Source organism: Carcharodon carcharias, chromosome 21 (assembly GCF_017639515.1).
Source record: "Carcharodon carcharias isolate sCarCar2 chromosome 21, sCarCar2.pri, whole genome shotgun sequence".
NCBI lineage: Eukaryota > Metazoa > Chordata > Chondrichthyes > Lamniformes > Lamnidae > Carcharodon > Carcharodon carcharias.
Window position 1 is genome coordinate 78780969 of NC_054487.1, and position 24179 is coordinate 78805147.

A 24179-nucleotide genomic window follows, 5' to 3' on the forward strand; every position below is an offset into this window, starting at 1 on the left:
GTGATAGGTGGGCCAGTTTTTCTGGAGATGGGAGGAAGAAGAGGTTGGAGACTGGGATTGGTTCCAGTTCCACCCCTCCATCAGAACGCCATGCTGATGATACGGCTTTTAACTTTGGTGCCTTTTCTTCTACCTGACCTTTGGACTAATGGTACCTGATCCACTTTGCCAGTTTTTCCTGCTTACCTTTCTACCTGCCTATCTGTCACCCCTTATTCTGTTGGCATTTTCTGAGATCATTTTTACCCCCCCGAAGGAAATCATACAGGTAGGGTGGGGGAGGGCAGTTAAAATGAAGCAGGAGAGAAGGATACCCACCGCAAGCCAGCAGGTCAGCTTTTTTAAATATACAGCTTGGTCCCTGATCCCAAGAACAGCATCCAAGGCCAAAAGAGCTCCAACATGATGAGTTTTAAATAAACATTTTCTTTTAGTTTCCTTTTAAGCCAGGAGGAACAGTAGCACTACTCTGGACCCTATAAGGACTCCTTGAGCCCCCCTTCCCTAGAGTTTCCTACTCCCATTGGGATTCCACAGAAAAGCATTTCGCTTGTATTGGGGAATTTTCTCCTGCATCCCACATTACAACATCGACTACACTTCAAAGAGCACTTCATTGGCTGTAAAGCACTTTAGGATGTCCTGAGGTCGTGAAAGGTGCCATATAAATGTAAGCTCTTCCTTTTTTGATTTAAACACATTACAAGCAGTTCATTCACTCATAGCAGGCACCCATACCTATCAATGGAAAAACTCTCACTGGACCTCTAAAGACTAATGTTTGCCATTACAGATAGTGACAGTGAAATGTTGAGCTGCAGAAAAGCTACTTTGATATGGTTTACTGCAGAGTTTCTGAAAGAACTTGACAAGACCACAGCAGCAGATGAATTGCTTCTAATTGCCCAAGCTTTGTTACCAGAGGTAAAATTAACAATATTTAGAAAGATTGTATTCAAATACATGTGCAATATGCAGAGTTATAAGTTATCTCAGTATAATTTTTTATAATGATTATTGGTCTCAGAATTTATATGCATAAATGGGATAAAATTGCAAACTTTGCTAAGGTCACTATAAGCTACATAAAAACAGGAACAAACATTCACATTCCTGAAAAATGCATTCATGAAAATTGAAATCACAAAGCACTTGTATTTCTAATTAACTGCAAATGTGTTTTAAACTCAAGATGTAGAAAAACTGGGCAGAATTTTTCCCTTGTTGGGCGGGCGGGCCCGACCAACTCTGCGGTGGGTAGGCAGCTATCGCCACCGCCGAAACGGGCCCCACCACCATTTTAAGTGGGTGGGCCAAGTAAGGCCCGCCCAGCGTGCTGCCCGACGGGAAGCGCTGTGTGCTTCCTGTGCGGGTGGGGGTTGATTCCCCAACTGCGAGAGTGCGCTCTTTCGCGCATGCAAAATTCTGTCTTAGGGCGATCGCTGAAAGGCTGGCAAATATAAAAAATAGAACAATAAAAAATTCATTAACATGTTCCCCTCATGTGAAAATGCCACACGAGATGGGACTTGTTAACGAAATAAACAAAAACTTTATTAAACGTTTTTAAAACCACTATCAAACCTCATCCCGCCACTGGATGAGGTTTGTAAAAAAAAAATCACCTACCCGCCTGCCTGTTAGGCTCGTGCGCCGAGCTGAAGTTCGCACGGGCCCCTCAAAATCGTCGACGATTGGCAAGTTAAGGGCCTTACCGAGGCCTTTAATTAATGGCAGGCCTGCGTCCCACTGCATAGCGCCCGCCGATCTAAATATCGCAATGCCGCGCACTGACGTCAGGATGCTCGCGTGACATTTTAAGCGCTGACATGCGGGCTTCACCACCCTCACGTCAGCCAAAAAATTCTACCCACTGTTTCTGTTTGTGGGGAATCCAAAACTAGGGGTCATAAATCATAGAATGGTTACAGCACAAAAGGAGGCCGTACGGCCTGTTGTGACCATGCCATAAGAACATAGGTAGTAGGAACATAGGAAGATCATATGGTCCATCGAGCCTGCTCCACCATTCAATATGATCATAGCTGATCTTGAGCTTCAACTACACTTTTCTTCCCAATTTCCATATCCCTCAATTCCCTCAGACACCAAAAATCTGCCCATCTCAGCCTTAAATATATTCAGTGGCGGTGCATCCAGAACACTCTGGGGGAGAGAATTCCATAGATCCACAACCCTTTGAAGAAATTTCTCCTCATTGCAGTCCTAAATGATTGGTCCCTTATCCTGAAATAGTGTCCCCTTGTTCTAGATTTCGCAGCCAGGGGAAGCAACCTCTCAGTTTCCAACCTGTCAAGTCCCTTCATAACCTTGAATGTTTCAAACAGATCTCCTTCAGATCTCTAAACACCAGAGAATATTTCTATGTTTCAGTTTACTCAGTCTCTCATCGTAGGGCAACCTTCCCATCCCAGGGACCAATCTAGTGAACCTTTGTGTACTGCTTCCAATGCAAATATATTCATCCTTAAATATGGGGAGATGATGGTGTAGTGATAATGTCACTGGGCTAGCAATCCAAGGGTCTAGGTTTATGCATTGGGACATGGGTTCAAACCCCACCACTACAGTTGGTGGAATTTAAATTTAACTAATTAAAAATATCTGGAATTGTAAGCTAAAATAAAAGCAAAATGCTGTGTATGATGGAAATCTGAAATAAAAACAGAAAATGCTTGTAAAACTCAGCAGGTTTGGCAGCATCTGTGGAGAAAGAAACAGAGTTAACATTTTGAGTCCATATGACTCTTCTTTAGAGCTAAAGAGGAATTGAAAGCTAGTCCCTGTATCATTGATTGTTGTAAAAACCCATCTGGTTCACTGATGTCCTTCAGGGAAGGAAATATGCCGTGCATACTTCCATGTGACTCCAGACCCACAGCAATGTGGTTAACTCGTAACTGCTCTCAAGCGAATTAGAGATGGGTGACAAATGTGGGCCTTGCCAGTGACATCCACATCCTGTGAATGAATAAAACCATATTTTGCAAAGTATTCCAAGTGTGGTCTCACCAAAGCCTTGTACAATTGTAGCATGACTTCTTTATTGCAAGTGGATTGGAGTACAAGAATAAAGGCCAGCATGTCATTTGCTTGCTGTACTTTTGTGCTAACTTTTTGTGTTCCTTGTGTAGTACACCCAAGTCTCTCTGAACATCAACATTTACAAGTTTCACACCTTTTAAAAAATATTCTGCTTTTCTATTCTTACGACCCCACATTATACTCCATTGTCATCTTGTTGCCCATTCAATTAACCTGCCTGTATCTCTTTGCAGCCTCTTTGTGTCCTCCTCACATTGACTCCCACCTAGCTTTGCATCATCAGCAAACTTAGATACATACATTAAAGTCATTAATATAGATTGTAAATAGCTGAGACCTCAACATTGATACTTGCAACACTCCACTAGTCACAGCCTGCCAACTTGAAAATGGCCCATTTATCCCTACTCTTTGCTTCCTGTCCATTAAACAATCCTCGATCCACGATGACACATCAGCCCCCCAACTCCATGAGCCCTTATCTTATGTATTAACCTTTTGTGTGGCACCTTATTGAATGCCTTTTGGAAATCCAAGTATACTACATCTACCCTACTAGTTACCTTCTCAAAAAACAGTAATAAATTTGTCAAACAGGATTTCCTTTTTGTAAAACCATGTTAGCTTGTTCTAATCTTTTCTAAATCCATTGTTAAGACTTCCTTAATAATAGATTACAGCACTTTCCCAATAACTGATGTCAAATTAACTGGCCTCTAGTTTCCTATTTTCTCTCTCTCTCCTTTCTTGAATAGTGGTGTTACATTTGCTAACATCCAATCTGCTGGGGAGGCGGGAGAGGCCACGAGAGAGGCCATAAAATCCCCCCTACCCGGCAGCAACCCCTGTGGGCGGCCACCCCCCCCCCCCCCCCAAAAGAGGTGGGTTTCAAGGATAGGCCTGACAAAGAAGGAGGTTGGAGAGAGGCAGAGGGGTCTAGGGAGGAATTCCAGAGTGAAACCTAGTTTGGTGAAGGGAGTCAAATACATAAGATGCGAGAGCCAGGGGAATGAAAAGTACGGGGGAGGGAAAGTTTGTTGGGATTCAGGAGGTTACAGAGGGGCAAGTCCATGGAAGAATTTCTAAGTACAAGGCTAAAAATTTTAAATCTGAGGCATTGCTGGACTAGGAGCCAATGTAGATAAACAAAAATGTGTGTGATGAGGAGTGGAACTTGGTGTAGGATAGGACGTGGGCAGCAGAATATAAGATCAGCTGAAGTTAATGGGCGGCTGGAGGATTGCAAAGTATTGAAATAATTAGTCTGATGGTGGTAAATAAGGTTTTCAGGGTTGAGATAGGGAGGGAGGCAGGTAATGCTATCGAGACAAAAGTAGGCGATCTTTTTGATGGATAAGCTATGAAATTGAATACTTGCAAAAGTCTTTACCAATCACTCTTGTCTCTTTGGAAAGGCCAGTTGCACTCTAAATCTGGAACATGTGCTTTATTGATTTTAGTCATGCCCTCTGAGCCTGAAGGAAACAGAAATTTATTTTAAAATACAGTACAGCATCGGACAACTTTGTGTCAGTGTCGACAAGTTGCAGGATGCGGCAACGCATTTTCGAAAGGCTTTGCACAGTATTGATTATGCATCGAAAGATATCAGAAAAAATGTGGATATGTTAAAGTGCACAGGTAATGCAACAAATATTATGTGTCACTCAGGAAAATGTATTTTGCACCATATACCAGATGTCTGAGAGCATTAAGAAGGCTGTAATGTGTTTGACAAATTCTGTTAATGCCAGTGAGCCATTTGCATTAGGGTTTCCCAATTCACGTAACAAGTAATAACTCTCACCAGCCTGATTTTAATTTTATGTAGGAGTACATATTTGTTCTCCTGAATGGTCTAATTTACTACATTCTAGGGAACATTTTGATGCACATGAATGGAGATTATTCAGTTTCACCTTAAATGCATCAGTTTATTAATGGAAGTCTTATGTATCTATTACTACATGGGATTGAACAACATCACTTAGTTTGTTGCTAAATAGCATCAGAATTCACACAAGAAGGACACTAATTTACTTTATTTGTGGCAATAAATATGTATCACATTGTGCTGCTTTTTAAAGTTAAATTTTAAAAAATGTGTTGATAACTGAACAGAGCAAATTAATTATTCATTTGTTTTTACAGCACAGTTGTTGTTTAAATTGGCTAATTTAGTTATGCGAGGAGGCTCAACTGACATTGGTGACATCCTGTGGAAGGCCAGGAGAGCTACTAAAAAGATCTGTGATCCATGTGCAGAAGCAAATTTAAAAATTCTTGAAGGTTTCCGAAAGTGAGTTTGTTAACTGGTTAGTTTTGTCTGTCCTTCATATGGTGGCATTTTCTATCAAAGAATTCGGACATGAAATTTGGATCTGTAGGAATGCCGGAGATGGCACTGCTGTAACTGATTGTCCATATTGGGTGTGCGCTGCATCACCTCTTGCTTTCAGCACAGCCCATGTGGCGCACCACCTTGAGAAGGACACTTGTACAGAGGCACCATAGGCAACTGAATACATGACACATGGCATCACACTGCCCTACAGTCTGCGTAATGCCTATTTACCACACTATTTGGACCACACAGGTCCATTCAATGAATTTGCAAATGTCAGGGGTCCTGCAATAGCATTATGTGAAGAACCAGGCACCCAACTTGCAGATACAGTAATTTTGAAGAATGTTTGCTATTGCAAATTGTCTCAAAGGACTCTGGAGTGCTTTAGGAGGTGTTGTGGTGAATTCCTGGATTTGGCAGGGAAAGTTGTTGCGTCCTCATAGGGAGGATAGAGGCTGCAAAGAGGACAAGTTCTACGTGATGCCCTCTGTCAGCTTGGAGCCAAACTCCCCTGTTCTTCCTGACAATGAGAGGATGCTATCCAGCATGCCTCCCAATACACCCAATACCTCTGTGTGCATACTAATCAGCGTGCTTCTGTATGGTGCCCCATTAAAGTCTTCAGCTGAGTCCTCTTCAGCAGAATCCATCTGCCACCTTATCCTTGAGTGAACTGGATCATGAACCATCCTGGCTGCAGCCCATTTATGCCCAGTGACTTACCACGAGCTTATCCTTACTCTATATTACTATCGAAGGCATGTGCAGTGCCAGTATCTGAGCTGGTAGCTGTGAGTGTCAGATCAGGTGATGGTGCTTCTTCCTCAGTGGAGCAGTGTTGCTCTTTCTCTTCCTGGCATCGGCAGGCACCAGTTCTCGGAAATCTGAAAGTGGAAAATCAGTGGGGAGAGTTTGGGGCGAGGGAAGAGGAATGGGTGGGAAGCAGAGGTCCAGTCTCTGCAGGTTTATCATCATGCCAGATAGGAGGATGAAGGGGAGCTTAGAGTTGAGAAGGGGCATAATGCAGAAACAAATCATAATCCTCAATGTTCTCAGCAACATCGGATATCAAGGGCTCTATTGCAGCCAAATCCATGATGTGGAGAATCTAATCCTCCATAGGGATTAGGACATAGAAGTGTCTTTGTCCCCTGCCAGCTCTGCTTCTATTTTGTGCCATGTTGTTCTGCAAGTGAGAAGGCAGAATCTCAATAACTGTTTTGCATTGTGTTTGGGTGATTTGTCTGTCATAGCTGAATAGCTGGAGGTATGTGGAGGCAGGGTGAGGTGGGTGTCAGGCTGGCAGCATTGGTAGTAACATCGGACTTAGGAGCAGGAGTAGGCCATTCAGCCCTTCAAATCTGCTCTGCCATTCATGGTTGATCTGGTTTTGGTCTAAACTGTACTTTCCTGTCTGCCCCCCATAACCCTTGACTCCCTTGTCTAATTCTGCCTTGAATAAATTCAATGACCCAGCCTCCACTGCTTTCTGGGGAAGAGAATTCCACGTACTAATGATCCTCTAAGAGAAAAAAATTCTCCTTATCTTCATGGGGGATTGTACGGTTTTTAATTGAAGCAGGCTTTGCCATGGCTCTTTTGACAGAGGGTGTGTGTGATAAAGCACATATCTGTCAAAGGAAGGATCTCTAGTTAAATAGACCCCGGCAGGGGTCAGAATGGCTGCACAGTACATTAGTTCCTGAGGCTTCACCAACCAGAGGACTCTGACTCTTATCTGCAGGCCGTGCTGCAGGGTCTGAGTGACTGAAGTGAGGTGATGTTTTCCAAGGATGAGAAAAAGAGGCCAACCTCTCAATCCAAGCAGGCTCCAATGGCAATGCCCAAGTGAGCAGCAGGAGTGTGATTCCCCAAACCTGGATGCAGTGCCCCAAGAGGTTTAGGGACCTCAGGGAGACAGGAAAGGTAAGTTGCGTAACGCTTTCAGGTGCCAAGCTTCACACTCTAACTTTCTCAGAATTCATCTGCACAACACTCCACAGACCAACACATCTTGCAGCTCCATTCATTCCTCACTATTAAGGCACCGTCTCACATTCCTATCTTAACAGCCAACACAAGCACTCACAGTACTATTTTGAAGAAGAATAGGGAAGCTTTCCTTGGTGACTCAGTCAATATTTATCCCTCAATGTCACTAAAAAAAAACCAAATTACCTGATCAGTATCACATTACTGTTTATGGGACCTCGCAAAACGGTTGCTGCATTTCCTGTTACAACAATAACTTCAGTTCAGAAGTATTTCATTGACTGTAAAGTGCTCTGAGACATCCAGAAGTTGTGAAAGATGCTATATAAAATGTGTCCCTTTTTCACTGGCACTGATAATCCACTCATATCTTCCTTACATAGTTTTTAAATTTACAGTCCTAATTGTTACTTCCATCACTTTAAACTCTCTTTAAGATTTATGACTATAATTTAATTTTCTTTGTTTTTAGAATCCATGTAGGTAAACTTCCTGCAGCTGAACAATATTTTCAACAGGCTTTAGATATCAGGCAAAAATGGTATGGTAAATTGCATCCCATTGTTGCTGAGGTGCTGGAACCTCTGGCAGATCTGCTGTGCTATCCTGAGTACTCAAATAGGTAAATATTACCATATATAATATTTCTCCTCCCTAAGAAAGTACACCTGTGAAACCTTTTATGGTGAAAATTTGACTTGGCACCAATTTTATTGCTGTAATGGGTTTCAGATAATGATGGGTGTGCTCTGCTTACACAAACAGACATCAAACTAGGAGAAAATGGTTTTGCAAAACAGGTTTACCAGGAAATTTCCTCTAATGTCTCATCTAAATGAATACAATCCTCTCTGTGCTGCACTGGAATGTCAACCTAGATTATGAATCAAAATCTTGTTGTGAAGTATGAACAAAAATACATCATATGAAATTATAAACATCAGACCATTGCATTTGGCAGATTAGAATGGTCTGGCAATGCCATGTGGTTCTGCTGATCTTCTTATATAAAACTTAAGTGGAAGAGCATTGAAACCTCCAACAAAATGGTCTAAGCAGCTGATAACCATTTATGCGGTTCTGCCATTGCAATTGTCCAATGGTAGCCCCATTGGAATTTAAGGGCTCAGTAATTTAACTTGAGTCAGTTTTGATCTGAAACTGTTTGCTGCTGACAATCAATATAAATGGGGGGAAATTTTCCAAAACAAAACCAATTGGGAAGGTAACACAAATGAATACAGTAAAAAAACTGTAAGGTATAATTCTTGAGTACTTCCCATTAGAAATTAACCTTAAGTCTGACTTTCACAACCATTACTTACAGTTTTGAGGTCAGGCTATTCGTTGGGCAGTTTGGCTGTTCAATAGATTACCTCCTTTACACAGTGCTGTTTTCTTAATTTGCAGCTTAGACTGCAGTCAAACAGAAAGGTTTTACAGACAAGTGGTCAAAATTCAAGAGGACAGTATGCAGTGGGCCAGATCTTCACAAATTAGAGATCAGATCAATCTCAGTAGAGCCTTTACTATTTATAAAATAGGTAAGATAACCACATATTTAGATAATTGTCAATTTTCTTTTCACATGTGTAAATAATTTTCTGAATAATTTTAGCTCGTTGCTCTGTGCACTTTGCAGTGGTAATACAAGAACATTTATTCACAAATTCATAAATTGCCCACAGCTTTGCATATGACCAGTTTTGTAACTCTTTCGAGTACAAACCTGTTTCCATCTGTTTCAGATGAAGTTACATTGTTTCATAGTTTGCCATTGTGAGATTTGAACACTTGATCTTGGGGTTGCAAACCCAGTACCATAACCACTTGGCTATTTAGGCCAAGCCATGACCAGTTTTGTAGGTGTTGGTGCAGCTGAGTAGGTCTTATTGAGTTATTCGTAGTCTTAGGTAGTTCAACAGTAAGTATTTATTAACTATTAGAAACTATATATATAAGTACAATAAAGATCCAAGCTAGGAGCTGTCTGCCTGCTTGTTTCCACACATGGTTCTGTCCAACACTACACTGACCCCTAGGTGCCGGTCATGTGTTCTCTTACATCACTGTGTGGGTGAAATTGTACTCAGTCCCACGTTAATCCTTTATGTGCCAGACCCTGGGTGAAATTTTATGCTTTGGAGACTAAGGGCAGAATTTTGCCGTCGGCGAGCACGGGGCAGGACTCGCTTGCCGATGCGTAAAATGACGCGGGATGACATCAGGCGGAAACCCCGACATCACCCCGCCCTATTTAAATTTTCAGGAAGGCGGGCCCGCAGCAAAGTCAGCTGCACACCCGCCGACCTGTCAATGGCCAATTGAGGCCATTGACAGATCAATTAAAGTACTTAGTGGACCTGCCCGTCCAACCTTAAGGTTGGCAGGCAGGCCAGGAGCCCCGGTGGCAAATAGAGAAAACATGAAACCTCATCCATGGGCGGGATGAGGTTTCATGCAGGGTTTTAAAATTTTTAATAAAGTTATTATGTAAATTATGAACATGTCCCAACTCATGTGACATTGTCGCATGAGGGGGACATGTTAAGGAATTTTTTTTTTCTATTTTTAATATTTTTAAAAGTGTAAACGATCTCCCTGAGGCAGCACTTAGCCTCAGGGAGATGTGCGCTCTTTCGTGCGCATGCGTGAAAAAGCACAATCTCGCTTTTGGGGAATCCCCTCCCCCACCTGCAAAGGGAGCACATGGCGCTTCCTGCTGGATGTCACGCTTGGCGGGCCTTAGTTGGCCCCGCCCGCCGGAGATTGGGTCGGGCCTACCTGCCCGGCAGGCAGAAAGTTCTGCCTTATGTGTGGTGGCGGGTGGGAAAAGTGGAGCATTTCCTGCTGACCTATCGCGGCGGGTTTCCACATCAGATCGTTCGCTTTTAAGCTCATTCAACATGCACGAACATGAAGTGCGCCAAGTCTCATGACGGGGCGGCCTGGGATTCATCCATAAACTCATCAGATCCTCCTTCTGGGCACCATATTTAAACCGCACCCGTGCACACAGCTCACTGCAGCCCAGGACTTGTTGTGGTGAACACCAGAGTGGCCCCAAGAGAATCAAGCAAGCTGCTCCGAAGTTTAGTGAAGCCTCATTGGCGTCACTCCTCGACGCAGTGGAGGACCGGCGGGAGATACTTTGCCCCCATGATGAGAGCCGTAGATCCACCAACCTTACCATGCCAGCATGGGAGCAGACTGCCAGGGCGGTCAGTGCCAACATGCCCCTGAAGAGGACCCCGATCCAGTGCAGGAAGAGGATGAATAATCTCATCCGCTCTGCCAGGGTAAGTCAACATTTTGATAAAAGCAAAATACTGTGGATGCTGGAAATCTGAAATAAAAACAGAAAATTCTGGAAAATCTGAGCTGGTCTGGCAGCATCTGTGGAGAGAGAAACAGTTAACATTTCGGGTCTGTGTGAAGAAGAGTCATACGGACTGGAAACTGTAACTTTGTTTCTCTCTCCACAGATGCTGCCAGACCTGCTCAGTTTTTCCAGCGTTTTTTGTTTTTAAATGAACATTCTCCTCACTCTCAACTCACACTCTCACAAGCTCATCAGTCATCTGCAGGCTTACACTCCACAGGGATCTCACACACTACACACCATAAGGACATCACCACTGATTCTCCCACACACACGCTTTGACATCTTCATCGCGTGCCCAGCCCTTAGGGGTCCACTCAGCACACACAGAAAGTGGCATTCTTATCATCAGCTTTGCCATCCATCTTGCTCACAATGTGTGCATCTGTCTTTATGCAGGACAAGGTCCCCCACAACAACAAGAGAGATCCCAGCTCAGGCCCTTCACTCAATATGAAGAGCGGGTGGCAGAGCTGGCTGGTGAGGACCGGGATTGTGCCTGCACCGAGATCAACAACTCCCAACCCAGTGAGGACTCATTACCAGCTCTTCAGACACCAGCCAAAACTGTGAGTGCTTTGTTAGGTTGGTGACTATGCAGCCATTCATTCATTATCTCTTCTCTCCTTAACAGGGCACCAGCAGGAAATGGAAGAGCTGCACCAAAAGCCAGCCCATCAACCCTAGCCCCCACAGCACTTCGGATGAGGATCCTAAGGAACAACTAGATGTAGAGTGGTTACAGCATTCACTCGCACCCTCCACCAGCGCAAAGACACAAAACTTGGTGGGACCTAGTTCTAGAGCAGGCTCGGGATCAAATTCTGGTGAGCACAGCATAGATTCGGGTCCACAGCAGAGGCTGGGGCATCCTAGGTCACGAATACTCGGAGGACTGCTGGAGGCCAGCCTCCTGCTGAGTCCAATTCTGATGGCGAGCCTCTGGACTCGGTCCTAACACAGATGTTGGAGCTGCAAAGACAGACTTAGGAACATCAGGCAGGGTTGTCTGGTGCTTGATCAGATTGCAACAGACAATTGAGGAGTCTTTCGAAGTTCTGTCTGATTTCATTGCACCGACATGCCAGCGCACCGAGGTCAACACTGGTAGGATGGCGACTGCCATGGAGACCTTGGTCCATGACTTTGCACCTGATGTGTGCCAAGACCTTCTCTCCATCGCTCTAAGCATACATTGGATCCATCAGTTGCTAGGCGAGAGGGGGATGGGGCACCTTGACCTCCCTCCAAGTGCCCCCTCTCCTCAAGGGGCAGAATTTTATGGCCCCATTTCAGCGGGCCATTATAAATCCCATTGACAACATCGGGAACATAAAATCCTGCTGTCGTAAAATTCTGCCCAAGGAGTCAGGCAGGGGCCCCCGGGCACCCACAGGGAGGAGGAACATCAGCTGGACACCCTGGGGCCATCCACCCAGGTGATTCAGCGTGTCCAGCCATTACCAATTCCCTCTGCATGTGACCCCATCAGCTCCACCTCCACAGGCCAGGGAGGGTCCACTGTCCCACAGCAGGACACCCAAAGCAGGCAGCAGCCCTCCAGGGGGCGCCTACCAAGGTCATCATAGACAACAGTGAGTAGTAGTCAGCAGCCTGCCTCCATCTCTGCTGTGGATGTTGGGGATGCACAAAGATGTAGTAGTAGGGAAAGAAAAATTAAGAAATACTAAGAGCACAAAGGTAGCATTGGTGTTCAGAATCTGTATGTAAATGGCACAAACGTGAATACAATTTGTTTCTAGCTAAAAGCAAAAAACTGCGGATGCTGGAAATCCAAAACAAAAACAAAAATACCTGGAAAAACTCAGCAGGTCTGGCAGCATCTGTGGAGAGGAACACAGTTAACGTTTCGAGTCCGAATGACCCTTCAACAGGACTAAGGAAAAATAGAAAAGGGGTGAAATATAAGCTGGTTTAAGTGGGGGGGGGGGGGGGGGGGGGGGGGGGGGGGGGGGGGACAAGGAGAGCTGAATAGAGGGCCAGTGGAGATAACCAAAAGATGTCACAGACAAAAGGACAAAGAGGTGTTGAAGGTGGTGATATTATCTAAAGGAATGTGCTAATTAAGAGTAGAAAGCAGGATGAGCAAGGTACAGATAGCCCTAGTGGGGGTGGGGTGGGGTGAAGGAATCGAAAAAGGCCAAAAGGTAGAGATAAAACAATGGATGGAATTCATTTAAAAATAATGGAAATAGGTGGGAAAAGAAAAATCTATATAAATTATTGGAAAAAAGAAAAAGGAGGGGGAAAATTGGAAACGGGGTGGGGATGGAGGAGAGAGTTCACGATCTAAAATTGTTGAACTCAGTATTCAGTCCAGAAAGCTGTAAAGTGCCTAGTTGGAAGATGAGGTGCTGTTCCTCCAGTTTGTGTTGAGCTTCACTGGAACAATGCAGCAAGCCAAGGACGGACATGTGGGCATGATAGCAGGGTGGGGTGTTGAAATGGCAAGCGATAGGGAGGTCTGGGTAATGCTTGCGGACAGTCTGCATTTGCTCTCTCCAATGTAGAGGAAACCGCATTGGGAGCAACGAATGCAGGAGACTAAGTTGAGGGAAGTGCAAGTGAAATGCTGCTTCACTTGAAAGGAGTGTTTGGGCCCTTGGACGGTGAAGAGCGGGGAAGTAAATGGGCAGGTGTTGCATCTTCTGCGGTTGCATGGGAAGGTGCCGTGGGAGGGGGTTGAGGTGTAGGGGGTGATGGAGGAGTGGACCAGGGTGTCACGGTGGGAATGATCCCTAAGGAATGCCGCTGGGGGGGATGAAGGGAAGATGTGTTTGGTGGTGGCATCATGCTGGAGTTGGTGGAAATGGTGGAGGATGATCCTTTGAATGCGGAGGCTGGTGGGGTGACAAGTGAGGACAAGGGGGTCCCTATCATGTTTCTGGGAGGGAGAAGAAGGTGTGAGGGCGAATGTGCGGGAGATGGGCCGGACACGGTTGAGGGCCCTGTCAACGACCGTAGGTTGAAAACCTCAGTTAAGGAAGAAGGAGGACATGTCAGAGGAACTGTTTTTGAAGGTAGCATCATCAGAACAGATGCGACGGAGGAAGCGGGGTGTGAGGAGCTGTAGTCAAGGTAGCTGTGGGAGTCGGTAGGCTTGTAATGGGTATTGGTGGACAGTCTATCACCAGAAATAGAGACAGAGAGGTCAAGGAAGGGAAGGGAAGTGTCAGAGATGGACCATGTGAAAATGATGGAGGGGTGGAAATTGGAAGCAAAATTAATAAATTTTTCCAGGTCCACAGGAGACCATGAAGCAGCACCGAAGTAATCATCGATGTACCGGAGAAAGAGTTGTGGGAGGGGGTCAGAGTAGGACTGGAACAAGGAATGTTCCACATACCCCATAAAGAGACAGGCATAGCTGGGGCCCATGCAGGTACCCATAGCCACACCTTTCATTTGGAGGAAGTGAGAGGGGTTAAAGGAGAAATTATTCAGTGTGAGAACAAGTTCAGCCAGACGGAGGAGAGTAGTGGTGAATGGGGATTGTTTGGGCCTCTGTTTGAGGAAGCGGAGAGCCCTCAGACCATCCCGATGGGGGATGGAGGTGTAGAGAGATTGGACGTCCATGGTGAAGAGGAGACAGTTGGGGCCAGGGAACTGGAAATTGTTGATATGATGTAGGGTGTCAGAGAAATCATGGATGTAGGTGGGTAGGGACTGGATAAGGGGAGAGAGAATGGAGTCAAGATAGCAAGAAATGAGTTCTGTGGGGTAGGAACAGGCTGACATGATCAGTCTGCCAGGACAGTACTGTTTGTGTATATTGGGTAGGAGGTAGAAGCGGGCTGTCCGCGGTTGGGAGACTATCAGATTGGAAGCTGTGGAAGGAAAATCTCCAGAAGTCTGTGGGGAGTGTGGGGGGGCGGCGGGGCGGATATGAGGTCGGGGACAGAGAGGTCCGGGGGGTGCGGGGTGGTGGTGATGGGGGTCAGATGTCTGTGGGGAGGGGTGGGTGGTTCAAGGTCTGGGGAGCTGGAAGTTTTCGGAGGTTAGAGGAGGTGGGGAGTGTCGGATGTCGGAAGATTGGGGGGTCGGAGGTCGGGGGAGTGGGTCGGTCGGAGGTCGGGGGAGTGGGGGATCGGAGGTCAGAAGAATGGGGATCGGAGGCTGGAGGAATGAAGGATTGGAGGCTGGGGCCGTGGCGGTTTGGAGGTCAGTAGGGCAGGGGTTTGGAGGTCGGGGGATGGGGAATTAGAGGTAGGGGGTGGGGCATCAGAGGTCGGAGGGATCGGAAGGGGAGAGGTGGGATGGGTGGTCGATGGATGGGGGTTCGAAGGTTGGAGGCGTTGGGGTTGGAGACCGAGGGGTGGGAGGTGTCAAGGGTGGGGGGTGTCAGAGGTTGACGGTGGGCATTTGGAGATCGGGTGGTGGGAAGTTGGTGGTTGGGGGATTGGGGCATCTGAGGTGGGGGTTGGGGTATCGGAGGTCGGGGAGGGGGGATCAGAATTCAGGAGGTGGGGGATTCGGGGTGTTGGTGATCGGAGGTGGAAGGGTGGGGGTGTTCTAAGGTCGGTGGGTGGGGGCTCGGAGCTGGAGGGGCTGGGGTTGGAGATTGAGGGGTGGGGATTGTCAGTGGTAGGGGGTGTTGGAGGTCTGGGGGTGGGAGATTGGATTGTGTCGGGGGAGCCCCGTATGGGGGGGTTTTTGGGGTTCGTGGGTGGAGTCTCATGTGATTGGCCTGGGTCTTTACAATAGTTACTCAGAAGTTAGAAGAGATTTTAATTCTTTTTCTGAGTAACTATTGTATAACCATGGCAGAATCATTCAAAGTTTGTGATTTTAACTGCATTTTCGAATGGTTCCCAGCGCAGTGCAATTGTCCAGAGGAAGTGTGTATTTCTGGGCAATTGGTGTGCAAATCCTTACCTGGGGACTTCCCCGAAGCATTCCCCAGTGCATCTTTGGGGACCCAAATCTGACACTGGGGAGCTCTGAAGTTACGGGCCAATATGTTCCTTCATGAGTTTAGACGCTGGAGTCTGTTTTGTCTCCTGATGCTTCTGCATTGAAGGGTGTTCCATGTGGATCTTGGAGGATTGAATATCGATGCACATTGCAGTCAATCTCAGTCGGTGCATCTTTCATTGGCTTTTATGTAATTCCCGTCAGCCTTGAGTTTGCTTTACTTATGAACCAAAAGTCTGGGCTCTTATGCGCTCCTGGTGGCCTGTAGTGTTATCTCATGTCTGCCTGTACATCTGAAGATCACCCCAATCTTAGTCTCCACCCTCCCACCTCCATGGTGCAGAGCTATGTACTTTGCTGACACATGTTGAGCCTTGCCAATTGTGCTAGATGGTTAGAACTAGGTGAGATAGGAGGTATGTGTAAAGGCCCTAGGTGCTGGACTTTAGCATGGGAGGATGCTGTGCTGGGCCAGAAGGTCTGGCTAGTGTCTCGTTACATTAATCCTGTGCCAGCTCTCAGATGGTCATTCGACATGGTAATGTGCTAATTAGAATGGCATTGGGGGACTGGTTTCCTTGTGGACATGTCAGACTGGTGGAATGAAAATGTGGAGGCCTCACAAGGGATCAGAGCAAGGCTCCAAAACATTTGATGTGTGTTCTTTATTATCAAAGATTAGTGTATTTAATGCCTAGATTGAGCGTCAGCATTTTTGGGGCCACCTGTGCCAACGTTAGAATGTATGGTAAATTGGGAACCTTCAAACAGAGCCATGGTCAGGAGTGCTTGACAGAGAGCAGACCATGTGGCTGCAGCTGAAGCTTTCATGATCCAATGCAAGGTGAGCTGAAGTGCAGGCTCAGGTTCATTACTGAGAGTTGCAGATGACTGCGTCCAGAAGAGAGATCTCATGCTGGGGATTCAGTATGATGATGAGGCCTGAAAACTTGCCTTGCATAAGCGATTGCCAAGGTGCGGATTCAGATTAGACCCCAGGATCGATGTGTGTGAGGGACTGACCATGCTCTGTGTCTCATGCAGGGCACTGACTGACAGGCCCTCTCCCTCCCTGGACTGCGACTAGGACAGGCGGGCCAAGCACAGCCCTCTAAATTGTGGCACAGATCCATAGGACTGACTATGCCTTCTGGCTTTGACTTCATGCTGCACAACTGTTCAGGACTGTCTGTGCTTTCTGGCCCCGACTAGTTGTTGCGCAACTGCCCAGGACTGTCTCTGCTTTCTGGCCCTGATTTAATTTCCCACTCCCTTAGTCATGTGTCCATGTGCTCTCTTCCCCAGTCATCTCTCCCCGGTTTAGCCTTTCCCCTCCAGCCCCTTCTGGTGCCTCTGTCTTGTGTCACCCACCCCCACCCATTAAGTTTTTGGCCTCCAGCCCCTCCCCTTGGCTCCGTCTTGTCTGATTTCCCCACCCTCCCATTCAAGCCTTTTCCCTCCAGCTCCTCCCCTTCCCTCTGTCTTGTCTTACCATCCCCACCCCATTCAAGCATTTGCTCTCCAGCCCCTTCCCTTGCCTCTATCTTGTGTTAGCACCACTTCCCCCCCACCCCAGTCAAGCCTTTGCCCTCCAGCACCTTCCACCCTACTGCCCCTTCCCCTGTCTTCCCACTGGTCTCGCAAGGTAAGCCTTGGTTCTGAACACCCGGTCCACTTGAGTTCCCACTGGTCTTGCCTGTGCAGCCTTGGCATTGAATCAGAGCAGCCATGAGCATAATGAAAGGTAGGCGAACATACCTTGAGGTCATGAGTGAAAAGGTTCTTGCCAGCTGCACATCACTTATACCGGTCATGAATCACGCGGTCTAATTAGCCGCCGGCATGGCCATTTGATCTGCACTGGGGGCGTGATTCTGGCGAGCTGCCTTTTTAATGAGTATTCATGATATTCACAGCTACTTGTGGGGAAATCTACAGAGGAGCAGTGAGGGGCATTCAAAAAGGAAATGGGGAGGGTACATGCTCAACATGTTCCCTCTAGGGTGATAGGAAGGAGTAACAAGCCCAGAGAACCATGTATGACCAGAGATATTCAGGTTATGATGAGAAGGAATAAAGAGGCTTTTAGCAGGTACAAGGGAAGCAAATCAGCGGAGGCATTAGTGGAGTACAGAAAGTGCAGGGTGGAACTTAAGAAAGCAATTAGGAGAATAAAGAGGGGATATGAGAAAGCTCTGGCTGGTAAAAGTAGGGAAAATCCCAACATATTCTATAAATATCTCAAGGGGAAGAGGGTAACCAGGGAAAGAGTAGGGCCCATAAGGGACCAAGGGGCAGTCTATGGGTGGAGGCAGATGACATTGCTAGAGTGTTGAATGAATACTTCACATCCATCTTCACCCAAGAGAATGAGGATGGGGAGAGGGAGAGAGACTACGAGGTTCTTAAGCAAATTGATATAGGGAGTGACAAGGTATTGGAGGTGTTGGCAGACTTAAAAGTGGACAAATCTCCAGGTCCGGATGATTTGTGTCCCAGACTGCTGAGGGAGGCAAGGGAGGAGATCGCAGGGGATCTGACCCAAATTTTAATTCCTCTCTGGCCACGGGGGAGGCGCCGGAGGACTGGAGAACAACTAATGTGGTTCCACTATTTAAAAAGGGTTGTAGAGGTAAGCCAGAGAACTACAGGCCAGTGAGTCTCACGTCAGTGGTAGGGAAACTATTGGAGAAAGTTCTGAAGGAGAGAATCTATCTCCTCCTGGAGAGGCAAGGTTTGATCAGGGATAGTCAGCATGGCTTTGTCAGAGAGAGGTCATGCCTAACAAATTTGATTGAATTTTTTGAGGTGGTGACCATGTGTGTAGATGAGGGTAGTGCAGTTGATGTCATTTATATGGATTTCAGCAAAGCCTTTGACAAGGTCCCACATGGGAGACTTATAAAGAAGGCAAATGCACATGGGATACAGGGTAATTTGATGAGGTGGATTCAAAATTGGCTTTGTTGTAGGAAACAGAGGGTGATGACAGAAGGATGCTTTAGTGACTGGAAGCCAGTGTCCAGTGGCTTACCACAGGGATCTGTACTGGGTCCCCTATTATTTGTCATTTATATAAACAACATAGATGACTGCGTGGAGGATAGGATTAGTAAGTTTGCAGATGACACAACGATTGGCCGGGTGGTTAACAGTGAGGTTGAGTGTCTGGGCTACTGGAGGATATAGATGGGATGGTCAAATGAGCAGATAAGATGAAATTTAACCCTGAAAAGTGTGAGGTGATATACTTTGGAAGGAGTAATTTGACAAGGAAGTATCCAATGAACGGCATGACACTAGGAAATTCTGAGGAACAAAGGGACTTTGGCGTGTGTATCCATAGATCTCTGAAGGCGGAAGGGCATGTTAGAGGGGTGATGAAAAAGGTATATGAGACACTTGCCTTTATCAATTGAGGCATAGATTACAAAAGTAGGGAGGTCATGTTGGAGTTGAATAGAACCTCGGTGAAGCCACAGCTGGTGTATTATGTGCAGTTCTGGTCACCACATTATAGGAAGGATGTGATTGCACTGGAGGGGGTGCAGAGGAGATTTGCCAGGATGTTGCCGGGATGAAACATTTAAGTTATGAAGAGAGGTTGGATATTCTTGGGTTGTTTTTGTTGGAGCAGAGAAGACTGAGGGGCAGCCTGATCGAGGAGTACTAGATTATGAGGGGTATGGACAGGGTGGATAGGGAGCAGCTGTTCCCCTTAGTTGAAGGATCAGTCACAAGGGGACTTAAGTTCAAGGTGAGGGGACAGGAGGTTTAGTGGGGGGATGTGAGGAAAAACTTTTTTACCCAGAGGGTGGTGACGGTCTGGAATGTGCTGCCTGGGAGGGTGGTGGAGGCGGGTTGCCTCACATCCTTTAAAAAGTACCTGGATGAGCACTTGGCACATCATAACATTCAAGGCTATGGGCCAAGTGCTGGTAAATGGGATTAGGTTATTAGGTCAGGTGTTTCTCACATGTCGGTGCAGACTCGATGGGCCGAAAGGCCTCTTCTGAACTGTGTGATTCTGTGATTCAAATGCCGTTCCCAACATGCACAGCAGGCCACCCAACCTGCCATGGAAGTTGGGAGCAGAAAATTGCAAACTTTTTTTTAAACCGGCAGGCGACTTCTGGCAGCTTTCCACATTTTCCTGCCATGACGCCTGTCGCTGATGGGCCCAGAAAATCCCACCCCCTTATACTACAACCAGTTGATTTTTAAAAAATCATACACAAGCTGGCAATAGAGTTGTGGGAGAGAGACGTCAGAGAACCATCTGGTGGTCAGAGTCCACAAATATATTGTAAAAGTTGATGTAGTAAAATTGACTGATAAACACTGGTGGAGCAATTTACAAAGCCAAATAATAACAGAAAAACGTTGTTAAAATTGAGATAACTTAAAATAAGATCCCGTGGACTGAAAACTCTGTACACAGTCGTTAATATTTCTACATTTGTGTAGTTTAGATTTAAGTAGAAAAAAACTGCACAAGCTGTGAACGAAACCAGATGATGCACAAAACAGACAGCAGCCTGTAAGGAGAAAAAAAATTAGCATTTGAGCTATAAGTCATAGTATCTTTTGAGAGACTGCAAACAAAACATTTAAAAATAAGGGATCTTCCATTTAAAATGGAGATGAGGAGCAATATCTTCTCTCAGAGTGTCATTACTCTTTGTGATTCTCTTCCACAGTGACCAGTAGGGCCTGGGTGTTCAAAGCTGAGTTAGACAGATTTTTGATTTACATGGGAGTCAAAGTTTATGTGGGCAGGCAGGAAAGTGGAGTTAAGGCCACAATCAAATCAACCATGATCTTATTGAATGGCGGAGCAGGCTCGATGGGCCAAATGGCCTACTCCTGCTCCTATTTCTTATGATCTGATTATGATCTTTGGGTCTTAACTCATCTTTTTACTGATACTGGCAGACTCATGCTGCATTTCCAAACTCTCTGTATTCTTAACTAAGTTTTAGATTTATTATACTGGAATCATATTCATTCAAATATTTATTAATGTACTATACAGTAATTGGATAATTGCTCTAAACAACGGAACAATTATGTGCAGAATCTTCCTGTTGAAGGAAATTTTATCATCCTGTTTTTTCAGTGTTTTACTGGCAGGTAAATAGCCCCGTACAAGTGCTAAAGAGTCACTGCACATGTGAGCAACTAGGAAACTAATCATTGTTCCATGTCTGACTTTTCAGGCATTGATGAAGTAGCCCTTATCTGTACTGATGATGATAATTATTATTTTGTTACAAGGATATCATCTTAATGAAAGACTGTTTGGAAATGTTTTTCTCTCTTAACATATAACCTTTTGACACATCTGTATGTTGCATGTTATAGTTATTGCCCAGACAAAATTGAAGCACATTTTCAAACAGCAGAGAGGTTTGCCAAACACTTTTGTTTATACAACAAATACTCCTGCATGTGCTACTGTCTTCATGTACACAACAAAGTGGTGTCCCCAGTGAGATGGAACTCCAGCCTTGTACGGATTGGAAGAGAGGCAGTGCTATGAATAGATTTAACATTTTGAACCAAGCACATGCCTTATTACTGAACTAGATGTCCCTCCAGTGTTCATAACTGGTATTTTTTCCTTATTTAATCATCAGGATACTGACAACAAAGATGGGCTTACTTCCTCAGTGATCCAATGTATGACCATAATAACTGACTGTGTGAAAATCCGTTTCTGGATAAGCTTAAATGTCGTGTTGCTTTTGGGTGATGACATGCAGATCTAAATGTGGTCATTGTGTAAGATACAAAGAAAAACATCATTTCTACAATGGAAAGCATAAAATCTGTTTTTTGGAACTTTGCATTTTCTTATTTCTCTAATTAGGTAAACTGTTACAAAATAATGACAATTATCAGACTAGGAAAGAAGCAACAGAATATCTACAGCATTCATTCGACTTACTAACCGAGCTGCTGGGTCCTAATCATCATTTAGCAATGGAGGTGCGAAGGTATGGCATGTTTAGATTTTATTGATCATTTGTTTTACAAGGTGTTGCATCTCACCAGTAACTTTTTCTCCTTCCTAGGCTGCTGAAACATTCAGAGATACAAATTTGCAAAGATCAAACATTCTTTAAGAAATTGGCAGCACATAGCCCTGGAAAGTCTTTCAGTTCACTAACAGCAAAGAAATCTGGCCAGGCAAAACCTGGTTTGCACCTCACTCTTGAAAGACCAAAGAACTATATTAATGCGAAGACTTTAATTAGCAACCTAACTGACAGTCATCAGATGACTGGCAATTTCAAGTCTGTGAAAACAACACATCCTGTTGGCTGTTCAATGGAAAAGACAGAAGCAAATGTTGGTTCTAACATATCATCTGATGCACCTGTTATACTTGAACAGGATAAAATGGAAAATAATGTCAGTTTCGAAGAGGAATATTTAGGCAATTTAGGTTCAAAATTATACATTTCCAAACATGCTTTGCTTCCAAGGCCAGCTTTGTTGATGGGACACCAAGAATCTAGATCTCCAGTTATGAATAGGAATTCATCAGCACCAATCAAAAAACATTCGTCTTCAGTCTGCAGGCCATTAACCACCCGCAAACCATCTTCATTGGGGCCTAGCATTAACACTTTAGTACCACCTTTAAGGACCAAAGTAGGCTCAGAAAGACTCAGGATCATCTACCAATCAGGTTGGCATCATCCACCAGGACACCACCCAGCTCGTCAAAAACCTTTCTCACCCCAAAGACATCTGATCAGAAAGGATACTGGAATGGCTAGGAATCTGCAGCATGTCACTGCACTGTTGAACAACGCCATCTAGCAGTAGTAACACAGAAAGTGCTGGAAAAACTCAGCAGGTCTGACAGCATCAATGGAAAGAGAAACAGAGTTAACATTTTGTGTCCAATATTGTTCTTCTTTGGCCATCTAGCAGTAGGTTTGTTTGAAATTCCCATTACTGTGACCTGCTTAAAGGACCATATAGCGAGGCGTATATTCAAACTGAAAGAAGGAGGGAAATAGTGGAGAGCGACTCGACCAATATCATTCTTGCATCCCCTTTGTTTACCAGATTGCAAGACAAAGTACAGCCCTTAACATCCTATTGCACTGCTAATTAAACGTTAAGGTTTAATAGATAAGTAATGAACTAACAAATAAAAGAGAAAAGTGACAAACATGATTTTTAAATTTTTTTACTCCATTATGAAACCCAATACAAGGGACACCGGAAATGGAGATTTATAAAACACAAAAACCTGTTGAAACTACTAGATAGCATTATTTGTAGATTAGGATTTTCTATAGCATTGCTACAATCTGTGAGGAGCTAAATTGAAAAGTTTTAAGGCTGCAGTCACAACTACATTAATGCAATAAAAAAGGAAGGAAATGTATTTTATTCCCTTCCCTTTTCGACTGTCCTCCTGCATCACATAGCTTCTCAAGCCAAAAAAATTGAATCAGATGTTAAATCAAGTTTATCCTCTAAAGTGAATATAAAATAACCCATGGCACTATTCAAAGTAGAGCAGGGAAGTTCTCTCCAGGCACCTGGCCAACATTTATCCCTCAATATCATTGCAACATGTGTTATGATGCGTCAGATGATATGTGCCAGGTGGACCAAATCCACAAGGGAAACATGGCCATGCTATCACAACGGTTTGCAATTTATATTTATTACAAAAAGATTCGTGCACTGAATTCAGAAGTAATGAGCCCACTAACACTTTTAGATATTCTAAAAATTAAATTAAAACATTTATTAACAAAGGAAAATAATTTAAACACATACATAAGATTACAGTTACTTGATATTATAACAAATCCCAAAATTCCTAATTAACCAGACTCCCAACCACACACTCCCTTTAAAGCGACAGTCCAAATTAGATCTGAATTTTATTAGGCAATCCAGCAAGGTTACCACAGCACCCACTCAACAGTGGAATTCCAAAGGCTTTTAACACAATTTTAGTTACTGGGCACAGCAGACTTCTGCAAAAATGGCTAGAGGCTTTTCCCCAAGGCTGTTTCACACAGTGTACCTTTCAGGATTTTACACAGTCACACCCCACATAGCCTTCTATCACATCCTTCTTTATATATGTTTCTCTCTCTTTAATATGTAAAATCCCATTGTTCTACATTTCTTTGGAAATTTACTTTTCCCATAAAAATCTTTCATGTCATCATTATGGCCTTTTTCCTTTGGGAAAATAAACGTAATAACTTTACCTTATTTATCTTGTTAGCTGTAAACATCTTACCATCCCTTTGAAACTCAAACAAATCCCCACTTATCTACAAATACAAATTTCATTCACACCTTATCAACTGATTCTTGCTGCAGCTCAGTCATTGGCATTTCAAATACCCTTTTTACCTTAACACTTTTGATAATGTCAACCTTGCAGTCTGTCTGACTGTAATTCAATTCAAT

General features: G+C 44.7%; 1 protein-coding gene across 1 annotated transcript in view; it reads left to right on the forward strand.

The window, feature by feature from the left end:
• LOC121292922 (tetratricopeptide repeat protein 41) overlaps positions 1-23748 on the forward strand; it is a 76754-nt gene extending 53006 nt beyond the window's left edge. Inside the window, exons 10-16 of the mRNA XM_041215420.1 lie at positions 794-924; positions 4527-4707; positions 5218-5365; positions 7878-8027; positions 8816-8949; positions 21595-21721; positions 21800-23748. Of these exons, the coding sequence (XP_041071354.1) occupies positions 794-924; positions 4527-4707; positions 5218-5365; positions 7878-8027; positions 8816-8949; positions 21595-21721; positions 21800-22553 (1625 nt within the window). The 3' untranslated portion in view covers positions 22554-23748. The remainder of the gene's footprint in view (positions 1-793; positions 925-4526; positions 4708-5217; positions 5366-7877; positions 8028-8815; positions 8950-21594; positions 21722-21799) is intronic.
• Positions 23749-24179: the final 431 nt, after the last annotated feature.